The following is a 17,627-nucleotide window of genomic DNA, read 5'->3' on the forward strand; positions in this document are numbered from 1 at the left end:
CTACCCAGAAGAGTGGAGGCTGTTATAGCAGCCAAACGGGGACCAACTTCATATTAATGCCCATGTTCAACATATAGTTTTGGTCATGTAGTGTATTTTTCCTATGATCAATCGTGTAAGCCATTAGTGTCATATCCTGCAAGACTTGTGATAGTATCTTCTATAATGAGGCATAGGACTGGAACCACAGCTGGCATGATGCAACATTTGATAACTTCCCAGGCTCAAAGACATGCCTATTAAAACAGTCAGATCATTGAAAGGGCACGTGACAAGACGTGTCTGTCAGGGGCTAGTACATCTGAAGCTGACACTCAACATTTATCAAACATAACCCAAATAGTGTGTATCAAGGTGGCTTTCACTGGCACCCACCTGCAGTTCAGAGGAGGGGTTGAGCAGGAACCGGTCCCTGAGGAAGGGGGAGCAGGCAGCCAGGACCACTTTGTGACGCAGAGCCAAATGTACCAGAATCCGCAAGGCACTCAATGCTCCTTCAACTGCTATTGCCATAGTAACAACACAGTGTCTAGCACTACTGTTGCTGCTATGTTTGTGACTGATAACGATATTTTTGCCACAACGCCATAGAGTCACCCGTTACTTCTACCGCCACTGCTAAAAAGGACAATTGCAATTACCGATGCTATCTGTGTGATTGCTGGCCCTATCTCGACTCCTGATAGCATCTAATAATGCCGTTACTGAAAATGGTAATGATAATGATGATGGTATCCATAATGACCTTACTTTCCCCCCAGTGTGAGTGGAGCTGGTGGGGTAGTGGAGCCGTGCGTGACCCATCCGGCGCGTTAAGAGGCTAATCAAATGTCTCTCTGTCGCTAATTATACGGTGGTGCAGCCTGTGATGACCTAGTGTAGGTTGGCACGCACAAACCCTGATGAACGCACGTGTACACACACGTGTGTATACACTTAGAAAAAAGGGTTCCAAAAGGATTCTTCGGGTGTCCCCATAGGAGAACCCCTTTTTGGTTCCAGGTAAAACCCTTTTTGGTTCAAGGTAGAATCATTTTGGGTTCTATGTAGAATCCTCTGTGGAAAGGGTTTTTACATGTAACCAACAATGGTTCTTCAAATGGGTTCTCCTATGGAACCTTTTGGGTTCTAGATAGCACTTATCATTCTAAGAGTGTACACACTGTAAGTGCACACAGATATGCGCTCATGTGGAGTGAACACGCTCTTGGTGACACACGGAGAGACACACACTAATGGATATGCAGAGTGAGCCCTCACACAAAGTTATGTAAATTCCATGAAAATACACACTCACTAGATGTTTTAATATGCCTACTTATGCAATAAGCACACACACACACACACACACACACACACACACACACACACACACACACACACACGCACACACACACACACACACACACACACACACACAGACACACACACACACACACACACACACACACACACACACACACACACACACACACACACACACACACACACACACACACACACAAACTAGCATTTTATGAACAGTTCATTGAATAACACACTAACCCACCCCTTCTCTCTCTCTCTCTCTCTCTCTCTCTCTCTCTGTCTCTCTCGGTACGGCATGATGAAAGTGGGGGAAACTCGTTAACGAGTCTGTCCTCGTTAATCAATTAAGCTGTAATTAAGGAACTGAGAGGTGTCTGGGGTCTTGTTTTTGTTGGAGCAGCCATGCACTCTATGATGACTATGCCCTCTATGGTGTTTCCCGCCCCACTCCTTCCTCTAGACCTCCGTCTTGAAGACTCTTCCCCTCCTGCTTTCCTACATGTCAAGACTGCTTTCCTCCTCGATAACATCCTTTTTAAAATATATCTCTCTCCATCTTTCTGCTCTCTCTTCCTCCCTCTTCGACTCCCCTCTGTCTTATATCTCTCTCTCTCCCTTCCTTCTCTCTCTTTATCTCTCGCTCTCTCACTTTCTTTCTCTGTCTCTCTCTCTATCCCTCTATTCCTCTCCCCCCCCCCCCCCTCCTCGCCATATCCATCTCCGTCTGTCCCTCTCTCCTACAGAAAGCAGACTTGGCGGTAGCTGGGTTCACCATCACCTCAGAGAGGGAGAAGGTCATAGATTTCTCCAAACCCTTCATGTCTCTGGGCATCAGCATCCTGTACAGAGTCCATCTGGTAAGATGACCACGGAGACCAGTCCATTTAGTTATGATTTACCACTAATGGTTATGCACTGTCATTGAGTACAGATTGCGTGTGCTGTACTATGTTGGTGCTTTTCCACTGTGAGAGTTGTCACGGCTCTTGCCATGTCCTTGGTGTCAGTCCTAGCTATGAAAAGCAATTTCCCCAGTATAACAAAGAAGTCAATGGAAACGTCCAGCCGGACCAGGGGTGCAGTGGAATATGCACTGTTTTATACATTGTTCCATATATGGCTTAGTTGTTACTACCTCGGAAAACACTTTATTTGTGTGCCTATAAACTGTTTATAGACCGTGATAAAATGGTTTGTTAAGCATTAGCAAAATGTCTATCAGACGTGGATGTATTTAGTCCCATAGGCGAGTACATTGCATGTATCAATCATTCATATACAAGTCATGAATATGGATGTATTCAAACTATGATCATGATGATTATAAGCAGTTTATAAGCAGACGTTAAAATAAAGTGTCAACCCCAAACCCGGATTCATCCAAAAAACAATTATCATATATGGACAACAAACAAAACAAACCACATAACTCTGTAGTCTAATACATTCCATTATCAATGTAATTACTCAACCTGTCGTGGGTCGTATTCATTAGGTACCAAATTGAAGAAAATGGACTGAAACAACTTGTTTCCATGTTCTGCTGCAAAACCTTTTGCTCTGTTGAGTCCTAATGAATACGACCTTGTACTCACATTGCCCAGTCTGTAATGCAATCATTTACATTACATTTAAGTCATTTAGCAGACGCTCTTATCCAGAGCGACTTACAAATTGGTGCATTCACCTTATGACATCCAGTGGAACAGCCACTTTACAATAGTGCATCTAAATCTTTTAAGGGGGGGGGGGGGGGGGGGTCAATGCCAATACTCTGCCCCATTGTGTTTGAAATCTGAACTGCACCGTCCGCTATTGGTCTCTGTTAACACTAGCTTTGTCCTCGTCCTCCAATCAGGGACGGAAGCCAGGTTATTTCTCCTTCCTGGACCCGTTCTCTCCGGCCGTGTGGCTCTTCATGCTGCTGGCCTACCTGGCTGTCAGCTGTGTGCTCTTCCTAGCCGCCAGGTAGCTAACTACGCCACCTAGTGGGCTGGGGGACACCTCAACCTGCATACACTGGTTAGAGGAGCCTGGTGGTCCTTTATCTGTTGGCTATGCAACACAAACAGATCTGGGATCAGAGGTTATACAAGTCTTCTTTCCCTCATCTACTTATCTAATAGAGAGCAGCGAAATGCAATTTTGGGGATCCTTTTTCACTCATTAAGACACGATGCTGGTATGTGTAAATCATATGTTGAAGACTTAAGCTCATAGTCCACCTCTGTCTCTGTCCACCTCCCAGGTTGAGTCCGTATGAGTGGTACAACTCCCACCCGTGTCCTATGGGGCGAAAGGACGTGCTGGAGAACCAGTACACCCTGGGCAACAGCCTGTGGTTCCCCGTGGGAGGCTTCATGCAGCAGGGCTCTGAGATCATGCCCCGCGCCCTGTCCACGCGCTGCGTCTCCGGGGTCTGGTGAGTGTGTATGGGCTGTGTGGGAGGGGTGGGTTTGGGACGTGTGTGTGTCTTGCTACAGTATCAATCTCTGAATTCCTTCCTCCTCCCTCCCTTCCTCCACTTTACTCTTCTCTCAAAGCTACTGTTCATCAGATCAACCAGATGGCAGTCATATACTGATGGGAATTATATTATGCCGCAGTATTACACCCAACCTCACCCACTTCTCACTCTAGTTTGTTAGCTCCATTAACTCTGCATTGTCTTGATACTGCAATGCACTGCTCAGAATAAAACTGGGTTCAACCTAAAGGGTAAAGTAGTGCAATAAGTTACTTATAGCTATGTGGATGCTCAGACGATCAACAAACGTTTCATTATATCAGTGCAACAGCATTTTGTGAATGGAAAGAGTTCAACAATTTGTCATTTTGACCTTCACAAGGATTCAGGAAAAGAACAGAACTTTGAGGTGTAATAAAATGGGATGGTCTCCTGGACACAGATGAAGCCTATTTCTGGACTAGGTTTCTGGTAACTTACCCACATTTCCCAGGTTTTCCAGAAATCCTGGGTGGAAGATTCCAAGACTCAGGAGGGAATAAGTAGTGAAAAAGCAGGAAATGCAACCAGGATTTTTGGAAATAAATTTATTTACCATCATTCTGCCAACCTATTCTGGACAACAACTAAGATCATATAGGTCAGGAGTAGGCTAGGCTTAACTTTGCCATAGTGTAACTTGTGATAATATGCCTGTCCCCTGTCTCTCCATCCCAGGTGGGCGTTCACTCTAATCATCATCTCCTCCTACACGGCCAACCTGGCAGCCTTCCTTACTGTTCAGAGGATGGAGGTGCCCATCGAGTCTCCTGACGACCTGGCAGACCAGACAAACATCCAGTATGGCACCATCCAAGGAGGCTCCACCATGACCTTCTTCATGGTAGGGATTGTATGCTGTGTGTGTGGGGGTGGGTGGGGGGTGCAGGACATGTGAACAGGTCATACATGTATGTTTAGAATTACAGGGAATTAGCTTTAAATATGAAAAAGGCTCATTGCAATATGTGTAGAATTGCGGGAAATTTGCTTTAAAACAGCAACATTTTCTCTCAGCTTCATGGGAAAATGTGTAAAATGGCATGAGATTAGCTATAAAACTGCAACAACAAAAAATGTGGTTGGGGCATTGCTCAGACATTGCGGGGGGGGGGGGGGGGGGGGGCATTCTAAGCTGCGCTATGCCACTGGTGCAGGGGTGTGTGTGTGTGTGTGTGTGTGTGTGTGAGAGAGAGAGAGAGGGGATGGGGGTTCATGTGTATGTGTTGGGGGTATCACAAAGAGTTGAAAACCCTACTTGTCTTGCCATGACAACCTTCAACACACCCATCAACAGAACTCGCGCTACCAGACGTACCAGCGCATGTGGAACTACATGCACTCCAAGCAGCCCAGTGTGTTTGTGAAGAGCACGGAGGAGGGCATCGCCCGCGTGGTCAACTCTAAATACGCCTTCCTGCTGGAGAGCACCATGAACAAGTACCACCGCCGCCTCAACTGTAACCTCACCCAAATAGGTGGTCTTCTCGACACCAAGGGCTATGGCATCGGCATGCCCCTGGGTGAGTGGAGAGGGAGTGTGGTCGGGGGGGGGGGGGGGGGATAGGGGAGAAGGAGTGAGGACTGCCATCAAAATGCCACTGAGTGAGTGTTGGAGAGGGTGGAGGAGAGAGAATGAGGGAAGGAGAGAAGGATGGGTTAGGAGGCATGCTGGACACCAAGAGTTACGGTTTCACACCCTAACCACCAACAGCTCTATTTTTATTTGGTGTAATTTCCATCGAACTTACCATGTTATTACACCTCTCTCATTTTATTTTTGATGATAAACATAAATGTAACCTTGTATGTTCTTGCTGGAGGCCCACTTTAACATCAAACCCACCTGTTTTAGATTGATTCCTGGCTATGTATTACAGCCTCGGGGACATTTTTTCCCAAAGAATTCCCAGAATTTCAAAACATCAAAGTATGCCTCAGAGATACAGTATCACATTTCCCTCAAGGACTGACCAGGGATACGGTTCCTCTTTCTTTCATCATCATGCCTTTACATTTCCTTCCAGCTCAAAGGTCAGAAATAACTCCCATCTCATCACCCACATTTTTTTTTAAAGCCTGTCACCATGGCTACAGTTGCTTCTTCCTCAGCAACTTTGATGTTACACAAGTAGGTGGTTCTCAGCGACAGATTTAAGGACAGGCTTGGATCCTTGTTTTTTGGGCGGAAATATGTATTTACATGACTCCAGCTATGTGTGAGCTCTTTCGCCTTCCCTATTAGCCGGGGGTGGAATTGGGATGGAACGCTTGGGAACAGAGGTCCCAAAGTGAAAATCTCAGGGGGAACATTTTTTACATTTAACATTTTGTTAGCTTTGTTAGCGGAGATCCATCTGTGGAGTTCACAGATGGTTCCATCCCAGCTAACTAGCCTATTACTGAATATTTACAGTATGTCTGGCTGGCCTACCTTACAACCTCTGACTTACATGTACAATATAATTGGTGTTTGTTGTATTTGCACAACAGCACGGATGCCAACCACTATGGTTACAGTTGGCTCACATGTAATGCAGAGTCCCAATTATAAATTTCTCTCTGTCTCCCTCCCTCTCGCTCACTCACCCCCTCCCTCATTTTCTTTCTCCATCACCACGTTCTCTACCTCTTTTTAAAGCCCTCTCTATTCCCAATCCCCTCTTGCTTCCTCACTCCATCTTGATTCGATTCAATTCAATGAACTTTATTGGCACGATATGTCACTATCTTTAATCGCCAAGCAACGACACAGGAAGTTAAATCAATAATGAGGACATGGATAGTAAACACAATTAGCAACAGTAATATTGTTCTCTCTCTCTCTTTCACTCCTTCTCTCCCTCCTTGCCTGTCTGTCTGTTTCTCTCTCCCTCTCTCCTTTCCTCCCTCTCTCCCGCCCTCTCTCTTTCTCTCCCCCACCCTCTATCTCTCTCCCTCCTCCCCCTCTTCCTCAGGCTCGCCATTTAAAGAGGAGATCACTCTGGGGGTGTTACAGCTGGCAGAGAACAACAGGCTGGAGATCCTGAAGAGGAGGTGGTGGGAAGGGGGGAAGTGCCCCAAGGAGGAGGACCACCGAGCCAAGGGTGGGTACAGCACCACCTGCGCCAGTAGTTTTTATTTTATTTAACCTTTACTTAACCAGGAAGTCCCATTGAGGTCAGAAGACTTATTTCGCAATGGAGACCTGGCAAAGTACCAGCACTGATGATCAGGGGGCCCCCATATCAAGCGTTTCAAAGTGGGCCTGCTCATCTGGGATCAGTTTTTCCTTGTTGATCTTAATCAATAAGATTAGATGGACAGGGTGGACCTGATCCTAGATCAGCACTCCTACTCTGAGGGGCTTGAAAATGAATGAAACACTTGTGGGGAAATGAAATAGGACGCTAACCCTCACAGCCCAGCATATCGTATACCTTAAATTAGGCTAGTAAATACACAATTTTTCCATCCATGAGTGGATCTCCGTCAGGTCCTGTTCTTGGTAACGACTACTGCCCAGCAACCGTCAGCCATCATACTAATTGCTGAGATAATGTTAATTTGTTCCAAACCAGCTCCTATGCAGTCACATTAGAATTGCACACTACTAATGTACACAATACAATGCTGACATTTCCTCAAGTAGTAGCAAGCACTTGTTTCTTAGACACTCATAAAGTCGATGTATTTTGGTATCACAGAATCGTGGACACAAGTGAATTGAGAAGTGTAGTCCGTTCTATTCCCATCACAATGACTCACAGCTGGAAATTACATTTGCGTTAGATATGTGTGTGTTGTGTGTGAATGTGTTGGGTTTATTATGCCTCATCCTTAAAGATGGATTCCGCAGTAGGGGGGAAACTGCGTCACTGTCCGCCCCACCCCCGTTGTTATTGTTTTGTTGACGAAGCATAGGTGACGAGCCTCTCGCCACGTGAAAAAAAAAATGGCGGTACATGTTCCGCTGTTCTATAGCGCATGCAATGATGCCTGAGGAGAAAAACAGTGTTGGTTAAAGAACAAACTAAATTTGGAAGATTTATTTTATTAGTGTCATGATTACTGCATTTTATCAGGGGGATATAAGTGTCTACATGGTGTGTGTGTTTGCATGTGCCAAAGCAAATTTCGTTTTGTATTTGCCTTGCCTGTGTGTTAGAGATTTCCCCTTTTCTGAAATGTTTCTTATTTTTCATTTCTGCAGTTTCCTTTTGGGACATCTGCTAACCCTTCTCCCATTCCAAATGCTTAGATAGCTACAAGCAACAGACTGGATGATATAGACCAAGACGTAGCACGCTAGATGTTGTTTGTGGTTTGCATATTTGGCAGCCCGCAGTAAGACACAGGTGCGACCCAAATGGCACTCTATCCCTATTTAGTGCACTACTTTCAACCAGACACACTAGTTACGGTTGAGTCGTCCATGGGATAAATAAGTGCCCTCAGGTTAAAGCAGGGAGACTTGAGCCTTTGTTTCGATACCCTCAACATAACAAGGGTACTTGCTCAGGGCATTCTTATGAGACATTTTGAAGATAAAAAAACAACAAAAACATGTAAAACCTTCGTGTTGAATATTCTGTCTTAGAAATAGAACAGGAAGAGCCAAAGGGGATTCGTGTGGTTGATTGACTTATTAAGTCAATGAATGCAGGCTTGTTGAATTGTACACGCCCACAACAAATCAAATTTGTCACATGCGCCGTATTCAACAGGTGTAGACCCTACCGGGAGATGCTTACTTAGTAAGCATAAAGTAAAAAATGTAATAAAGTAACACAATAAAATAACAATAACAAGGCTATATACAGGGGGTACCAGTACCGAGCCAATGTGCGGTGGTACTGGTTAGTCGAGGTAATTTGTACATGTAGGTAGGGGTAAAGTGACTATGCATAGATAATAAACAGCGAGTAGCACCAGTGTAAAAATAAAGGGGGGGGTGTCAATGTAAATAGTCCGGGTGGCCATTTGATTAATTGTTCAGCAGTCTTATGGCTTGGGGGTAGAAGCTGTTAAGGAGACTTTTGGACCTAGACTTGACGCTCCGGTACCGCTCGCCGTGCGGTAGCAGAGAGAACAGTCCATGACTTGGGTGACTGAAGTCTTTGGCAACACACACACTCTCTGTGGGAACATTAGGCCGCTTAAGGTTCACAGAGCTTTTCGGCCCCTAAGGCTTTGTATAGAGAGCATGAAAAGGACCTTATGATCCTGTGGAGGCTATTTCATTGTGTCCATTTGCCTGTGCTTTTTCTGTGCCCTATGTGTGTGCCGGGGTAATCATAAATACCTGTGTGCGTGCGTGTGTGTCGTGCATGTGTATGCAAGTGTATGTCCTTACACACAGCCCTACCATTCCCTCTCTATCCGTGTGTTAGAACTGCGTACATAATTCCTCTGTTCCCCCGCAGGTCTGGGCATGGAGAACATCGGTGGCATCTTCGTGGTGTTGATCTGTGGCCTCATCATCGCCGTGTTCGTGGCCGTCATGGAGTTTGTGTGGTCCACCCGCCGCTCGGCAGAGACAGACGAGGTACGCCCTCACTGCTGCCCCGGCCAAAACCACAGACACCCTCCAGTAGGTTACTATGGCAACACAACTCCAGCCCGCCAGCTCGCTCTCTCTCTCTCTCGTGTGGTGTGTAGTGCAGTGCAGTGAGTGTTGTGCTTCGGCGTCGCCGTGTTGGTGTGTAAATGGCGGCAAGCAAACAGAGGGTGATGGTCGATGTCTGCGTTTTCCTTTCTTTATCCTTTGTTTCTCTCCATTTCTCTCTCGCTCCCTCGTCTCTCTAGCTCTCTGTCTAGGCTGTCTGTGATTCAGTTCTCTCTCCCCCTTTCTCTCTCTCTCTCTCCTCTGTCTCTGTCTCTAGGTTTTGTGTTGGTCATTGTTATTCCTCCCGCTAGTCCATTGTGTTGTTTATTTCATTGTCGTCTGGGTAAAACGCTGTTTGTGACTTTCATTTGCCCCTGCTTTATCTCTGCTGGCTGCTTTCTTTGTTTTTGTGATTCCTGTCTCCGTTGTCTCTCCGTCTTTAGCTTCGTTCTGTATGTGAGATCCTTTTGAATGTGTGTCAGTGTCACTGGAGGTAGCTACTTATTTGTCCTATTTCCATTGCCCAGAGGTCACACCGTATTTGAACAGTGCAACAAGTTTAGTAAACCTCGGGAAGATTTTCCTCTGTCTTTCTCTCCCACATTCACACGATCATCCCCTTCTCTCTTTATCTCCCTATCCCGCCTCTCCCTCTCTCTGTCGTTCTCTCTCCCTCTCTCGCGCTATCTTCCTCTTCTCTCTCGCCTAGGTGTCAGTGTGTCAGGAGATGCTGACTGAGTTCCGCAACGCCATCTCCTGTAAGAAGAGCTCACGCTCTCGGCGGCGGCGTCCCTTGGCCAGCACTGGCGGTGTCTTGCGCCACCCCACTCGCCTCCAGCTGGGTGTCCCGAGACCCATCCGCCTAGTCCGCGAGATGCGCCTCAGCAACGGCAAGCTGTACAGCAGCTCGGGCCACCTGACTGGCGGAGGGGGAGCAGCAGGGGGGGGGTGCGGGGCCGTAGGGGGGGGGCCCTCAGACATGGGCCCGGGGCCACAGCGCCTCCTGGAGGACCCGCTGGGTGCCAACACCACAACACCCCCTCCCCCGCCCGAGGCTGCCACGGCGCCACCCTCCCGGAGCTGTGCCAACGTGCGGATCTGCCAGGAGTGTCGGCGCATCCAGAGCCTGAGGTCAGCATCGTCTTGCTCACGCATCCCGCCCCACCTCGGCCCACACTCTTCCATGTCCCTGCCCCGCCTCACTCCACCCCCGCCACCCTCCTCCACCAACACCGACAGCGAGGGGGGCGGCTGCGGCACAGCGAGCCCCAATCGCCCCAAACCTAAGCCCACGCCTCCTCCGCGGCCCTTACCCCCGGCGAAAGCGCCCACCACAGACCTGCTGCTGGGGAAACAAGACTGAGGAGGGACGGACGGATCAGACATGTGACAAGAGTCGAGGGTTAAAAGTCAAAGGTCAGGGTTCAACAGAGAAACACGTAGGAACGAGGAGCGGAAGGGGCTGTGAGCTTGTAGCGCATTGACATGGCAGGATCAAACCACTCTGACCCGTTTGAGGGGGCGGCGAAGGGGTTATTCTCCAGGGCAGAAGGCCGTCCTCCTAAACCAAGAGTCCTGCTAAGCAATGGAACAGGCTGTCTATGGAGTGGGAAATGACTTTTGACCGTTAGCTGCCTACGGTGCAGTGAGAGACCATGTGGTGACCGTTCAACGGTAGGCATAAGTGTGTTCAAGCTGCCTGGTTTGGCTTTTGACCTTCTCTCTCTCTTTCACTTGGATCTGATGGGAGGACTTGACCTATCCAACAAGCGCCGGAGAGGTTCAGGGGACCATAGAGACTTCAAACACACAGGAACTCTTGCGCTTAAAGAAGTTGGTTCTCGCAAGAAGATGCATATGTTTTCCCCAGAGCAGCTGGAAGAGCTTGAACTTTGGAATTTGTGTTTTCGATTTGCTTTCTCTCAGAGTCTAACTCGCCTAATTTATTTTCTATCTTTCTTTCTTTCGAATATCTTTTTAATTGTCGTCATTGGTTTCTTGGTCACTGTTTAGTTATTGACTCATGTTTTTGGTCTGTCATTAAAGATCCTTAAGAAAGCCAATGTGGAGATCATGACCATTCGTGCATAAATGAGGTCTCTTTCCCACCAATCACACGCCCGGGAACAAAGTTCAAAGGTCAATAGTCTAAAGAGGCCTTCTCTAAAACATCTACTGACAGTACACCCAGATCACAGGACTCAATATTACAGTCCACGTTTGCTTGTCAGAGTAGCAACAGTGTGGCTTTGCATTCCACTGATCAACAAGACAGTTTTACCAGAGTTCTAAACACACAGTTAGTGTATCGTAGCCCCATCAAATTACAGCGCAACAGAGCTACAGAGCACAGTTAAACAACACGGTGCGTTGTGAATCCTTCAAACAGATCGGAAATTAAGAAACTGGATATAAATAGCAAGAGAAAAGGAGAATACCAAACTCAGCACAAGGAATGACAAATGAGACAAAATGATGATTACATATAGTTATACGAAGCAGAACAGGAGAAACATAACACACAGTTCTGTCTGGCCAATGGTAAGAGGAAACCCGTGTTAATGTGTGTTCTGTGTGATTCATATGGGGGTCATAAGTGTGTATGTGTGTGCGTGCATACAGAGGAAAGAATGGGTCAAAGTGCATTTTGTCATATTTAATGCCCTTTCTTTCGTGTTTTCCCTCAGATTTCTATACCAGTGCTAAATGGATTATTAAGAAAATGACGACCAATGTATATTATTACGATTATATTGTTATTATTATTACTGTTGAAGAGTGGGGTACTGTAAGAGGGGCGTAGTCGTCTCATGTTAAATATATAGACACGAAAAGGTATTTGGAATAAAAAAAACAGTATACAAACTTCTGAATCTGGTGTCGTTGCATATGTCCGTGCCTGTGTGTGCATGAACATAAACGTGATTTAATATCTATAAGTTGCAATTTCCTGCTGTATCTAGTTGTGTCATTGGTGGTCTGTCACACAAGATGTTGTACACTGCACTGGCTGGTCCATACAAGTCATGAGAGCCCTCAACAATACATTATGTCTCAGTAGAAGTTGCTACAGTGCAGTAGGGTACAGTGCAGTACAGTACAGAACAGAGTCATTCAGTTGGTAAAAGCGACAAGTAGCATGCATTTTTCTCTGTCACTAGAAGGGTTTCAGACGTCCTGGATGGATTAGCTTATTTTGAGGTCACTTATGACTTTTCATGTCAGCTGTTGGTAAGATTACTGAATACATTATGACTGTTGCATTAAGTAGGGGAGCTAAGAAAACAAAATTTCTTGATGTATTTGGTGGATTGTATCTATCGTGCCACTGCAGATAGTTTAGGCCTATATCCATGCCATCCACTCTTGTAAAACTAATCTCTCTCAGGATACTGCAATGGAGAGGGCATACTGCCAGCTGGCCCTTTGTTTGTGTTACTGGGAAAGAACAACACGTTTAATACCACCCTCAACCCCTCAGACGTGGTCAACTTTATCACTGTAGCATGGAATTTCAATGGTGGCAGTGGACTTGTACCTGTTGTCACTTCTGTGCCCAGAGGACAGACAGTTGAGGCTACGCTTCATCTGCCTGCGTCCCAACTTTGACCTTTCATGACGAAAGATAGCTGTAACGTTCGTCGTCGGAATGAGACCAACGCGCAGCGTGGAAAGTGTTCATGATTTAATGTTCACCAAAACACTCAAACAAAATGACAAAAGGAGAAAACGAAAGCGCACAGTTCTGTCAGGGAAACAACCTAAACAGAAAACAACACCCCACCAAACCCAAACGGAAAATGACAACTTATATATGATCCCCAATCAGAGATAACGATAGACAGCTGCCTCTGATTGGGAACGACACTCGGCAAAACAACAAAGAAATAGAAAACATAGATTTCCCCACCCGAGTCACACCCTGACCTAACCAAACATAGAGAATAAATAAGGATCTCTAAGGTCAGGGCGTGACAATAGCAGGATTATTCCCTACCTTCAGGCTTGTTTGTATATATATATATTTTTTTAACGATTACAAACTGCTATATCTGGTATTTTTGCATATGTCTGTGTTTTTGTGCGCAAACATATTTTAATTTAGCATTGAGAGATTTTATTGATTTTCACAATACAACATCCCCTGGCCATCACTAGTCTAACACTGGATCAGGTTGGAGTTATTAAAACTCGTTTTTTTCAACCACTCCACAAATTTCTTGTTAACAAACTATAGTTTTGGCAAGTTGATTAGGACATCTACTTTGTGCATGACACAAGTAATTTGCTTGACATCATGGGAAAATCAAAAGAAATAAACCAAGACCTCAGAAAAAAAATTGTGGACCTCCACAAATCTGGTTCATCCTTGGGAGCAATTTCCAAACACCTGAAGGTACCACAAACAATAGTACACAAGTATAAACACCATGGGACCACACAGCCGTCATACCGCTCAGAAAGGAGATGTGTTCTGTCTCCTAGAGATGAACGTACTTTGGTGCGAAAAGTGCAAATCAATCCCAGAACAACAGCAAAGGACCTTGTGAAGATGTTGGAGGAAACAGGTACAAAAGTATCTTATATCCACAGTAAAACGAGTCCTATATTGACATAACCTGAAAGGCCGCTCAGCAAGGAAGAAGCCACTGCTCCAAAACCGCCCAAAAAAAGCCTGACTACGGTTTGCAACTGCACATGGAGACAAAGATCGTACTTTTTGGAGAAATGTCCTCTGGTCTGATGAAACAAAAATAGAACTGTTTGGCCATAATGACCATCATTATGTTTGGAGGAAAAAGGGGGAGGCTTGCAAGCCGAAGAACACCATCCCAACCGTGAAGCACGGGGGTGGCAGCATCATGTTGTGGGGGTGCATTGCTGCTGGAGGGACTGATGCACTTCACAAAATAGATCTCAAGACATCAGTCAGGAAGTTAAAGCTTGTTAGCAAATGGTTCTTCCAAATGGACAATGACCCCTAGCATACTTCCAAAGTTGTGGCAAAATGGCTTAAGGACAACAAAGTCAAGGTTCTGGAGTGGCCATCACAAACCCTGACCTCAACCCTATAGAAAATTTGTGGGCAGAACTGAAAAAGCGTGTGCGAGCAAGGAGGCCTACAAACCTGACTCAGTTACACCTTCTCTGTCAGGAGGAATGGGCCAAAATTCACCCAACTTATTGTGGGAAGCTTTTGGAAGGCTACCCGAAACGTTTGACCCAAGTTAAACAATTTAAAGGCAATGCTACCAAATACTAATTGAGTGTATGTAAACTTCCGACCCACTGGGAATGTGATGAAAGAAATACAAGCTGAAATAAATAATTCTCTCTACTATTATTGACATTTCACATTCTTAAAATAAAGTGGTGATCCTAACTGACCTAAGAAAGGGAATTTTCACTAGGATTAAATGTCAGGAATTGTGAAAAACTGAGTTTAAATGTATTTGGCTGAGGTGTATGTAAACTTCCGATTTCAACTGTATTTCCCCAATTGTGAGGTACATTTTTTTGTAACGCAGCTAGTGTCAACATAAAAGTGACTTCAAATGTACAGTACCAGTCAAAAGTTTGGACAGAGAGAGGGTTTCAACATGGCTACGTAAAGACATGTTCCCGAGGCCTCTCCACTAAGGGTTGATGCTTTTATGTTTTCACCTTTTATCTATCAATATTAGAACACACTTTGCACACCTACTGACTCTAGCAACATTCGGGTGGCATATATTTGATAGGTCTGGAACTGGGAAAACGAGACGGTAAACAAGATGCAACGAAGACCAGTAACAAGATGGCAGATGCTAACGTTATGGAGATGCTAGTCACCATCCGCGCAGAAATGGCTACACTACGCTCTGATTTCATGACCGAACTTCGCTCCGAACTTTGTCAAGTCTAGGAGATGAAATTATGACAGAAGTCCAGTCAACTATGGCGGCACAAACCCAAAAAATAAAGGATATGGAAACGTTGTTGACCGACATAGATAAGCGGCTTACCGAATTGGAGACAAAAAACAATGAGTTTACCTCAGAGAACTTTAAACTAAAGGTTAGTCTAGATGAACAGGAAAACTGTTCCCGGAGACAGAACATACGTGTGGTCGGGAACCGCAGAAGGGACGGAAGGGCGCAATGCTACCGAGTTCATGGCCTCTTTTCTGCAAGACGTCTTCGGGGGAGAGACGTTTGACAGGCCCCCAGTCATCGACAGGGTGCATCGCACTCTAGCGGCAAAACCACAGCCCGGTCGCCCAGAGCAATGCTGATCAGCCTACATTACTTCCAGACCAAAGAGAAAATTATTCGGACCTCCCGCAAAAGAGAACTGAACTACAATGGCAAGTGGATCGATATCTTCCCAGATTAGTCGGCAGACCTGGCAAGACTCAGAGTTGAATACAAAGATGTGAAAGCCCGCCTTCACAAGTCAGATTTGGCCTGATACACCAGGCTAAAATGAGGATTACTTTCCAGGGGGCTAGCCACACATTTGGCGACCCCCAGTCTGCGCTCACCTTCTACCGGGACAATATCCACTCTACAGCGGCACAGAACCCAGATCCGTGAAGGTTGCTAGTTATGTTATTAGGGTGCACACATGGTCAGTGTATGGACATGAACGTGAGTAACTTTTATTTACGCTAGCTGGGCAGGCAATACACCGCTTACAGATGGCTGACTAACCTTACCTCGCGACGGAACCGTCTACCATGCCATGGTATTCAAAGTAATCATTAATAAGCGTTATAATGTAATGTAACTAAGCTTTTCATGTATAGAACTGAGGTTCTTTTTCATTTTTTTAAATGAATGGATGAATAATCCAAATCCCAATGACGTTCCTGTTAATTTGCTCATTTAGTTGGCCCTCGAGGTAGGCGAAGGGGCGTTATTACTAGGCTATATTCATTTACCTTTGGCCCGCGATTTGCATTTTTTAAAATGTATTATATAGGCTAGGCTACATGTGACTGCATGGTGTGTCTTTTCGGCACGTGCATATGAGTGCTATAGCGATAATGCTTAGGACAATTTGAAAAATGTGCTTATTCATTTTTCATTCACATGTTCATAGATTTATGTTAATTCCCCTTTATTCAACATAGGACATAGTGAAACTTTTTAAAATCTTTTTCTTAAAAACCCTTAGTGGGCTTCCTGTTAGTAAAGTGACAGAAAACAGGGTAGGTAGTGTGTTTGATATCTGTCGTTTAATTTGGGGACTCGGCAGTGGGGTTCTTCTAAACTTTATTTGTATGTTTTTTTTAGTTTAGGGTTACACAAACATCTTAGTAATTGTTTTCGTTTTTGTGATGCATTACTGGGTTAAGTTATTCTTTACTACTGCTGTAACATAAACAGTTCATTTAAAGCAGTCTCCTGGAATATTTTGGGCATTGGGCATGTGGTCAAGAGGATGAAAATTCTAACATTCTTAAAAAAGGAAAGGGTTTCAATAGCCATTTATCTTCAACAGAGCATGCTAAACTGAAGAGGGATTGGGTGTGCCAGGTGCACTTTTCTTCTTTTAGTTCAAACAAAAGAGCCACTGCCGTCCTCTAAATAAAAATGTATATTTGAGCACCAAGATACAGACCCTGAAGGAGGATTTATTTTGATTACAGGTAAAACACTTTTTTTTTTTTTTACTATATTTTACTATACTAAATGTACATGGCCCAAACACAGACTCCCCAAAATGTATGTCTGACATTATTTCATTATTTAATCAACACTGCAAGGGACTTGGGTTTATTTCAGGAGATTTTAATTGTACTTTGGGTAAATTGGATAAATCATCAACTGATCCAGTCTGGAATCATAGAGCCTCAAATGCTCTCAGAAGCGATTGTGATTCATCTGGTTTAGTAGACGTATGGAGAGAGTTACATCCTAATGTCAGGTATGTATGTATGTATGTATGTATGTATGTATGTATGTATGTATGTATGTAGTGTAGCAGGTTCAAGGGTGTGGGGTTTCCACGTCACCAAGTTCAATAACCAAACACGCACAAGGAGCACAACTAGAATGCAAATGGGGAGTTTATTAGTGAGTTTTGCAAACTGGGGAAAAGGAGGGAATTCACCAACCATTTCACAGTCCACAATCCATTCTCGTTGTCCGTTCCGTTCTCCAGGGGTAATCCTAAAACTCGGGTCTCCAGCCAATCCGGTTCGGTACACAGTGGGGGTAGTCAGACAGTCCAGGTCACAAC

At 45.1% G+C, this 17,627-nt stretch overlaps 1 protein-coding gene across 1 annotated transcript in view; it reads left to right on the plus strand.

Moving 5' to 3' along the window:
• The window catches only part of LOC120022339 (glutamate receptor ionotropic, kainate 5-like), a 33,119-nt gene extending 22,355 nt beyond the window's left edge, over positions 1-10,764 (plus strand). Inside the window, exons 12-19 of the mRNA XM_038966233.1 lie at positions 2,052-2,165; positions 3,167-3,276; positions 3,557-3,730; positions 4,493-4,658; positions 5,112-5,337; positions 6,772-6,900; positions 9,220-9,386; positions 10,111-10,764. Coding sequence (XP_038822161.1) covers positions 2,052-2,165; positions 3,167-3,276; positions 3,557-3,730; positions 4,493-4,658; positions 5,112-5,337; positions 6,772-6,900; positions 9,220-9,386; positions 10,111-10,764 — 1,740 coding nt within the window. The remainder of the gene's footprint in view (positions 1-2,051; positions 2,166-3,166; positions 3,277-3,556; positions 3,731-4,492; positions 4,659-5,111; positions 5,338-6,771; positions 6,901-9,219; positions 9,387-10,110) is intronic.
• Positions 10,765-17,627: the final 6,863 nt, after the last annotated feature.

This window comes from Salvelinus namaycush, chromosome 27, assembly GCF_016432855.1.
Source record: "Salvelinus namaycush isolate Seneca chromosome 27, SaNama_1.0, whole genome shotgun sequence".
Lineage (NCBI taxonomy): Eukaryota > Metazoa > Chordata > Actinopteri > Salmoniformes > Salmonidae > Salvelinus > Salvelinus namaycush.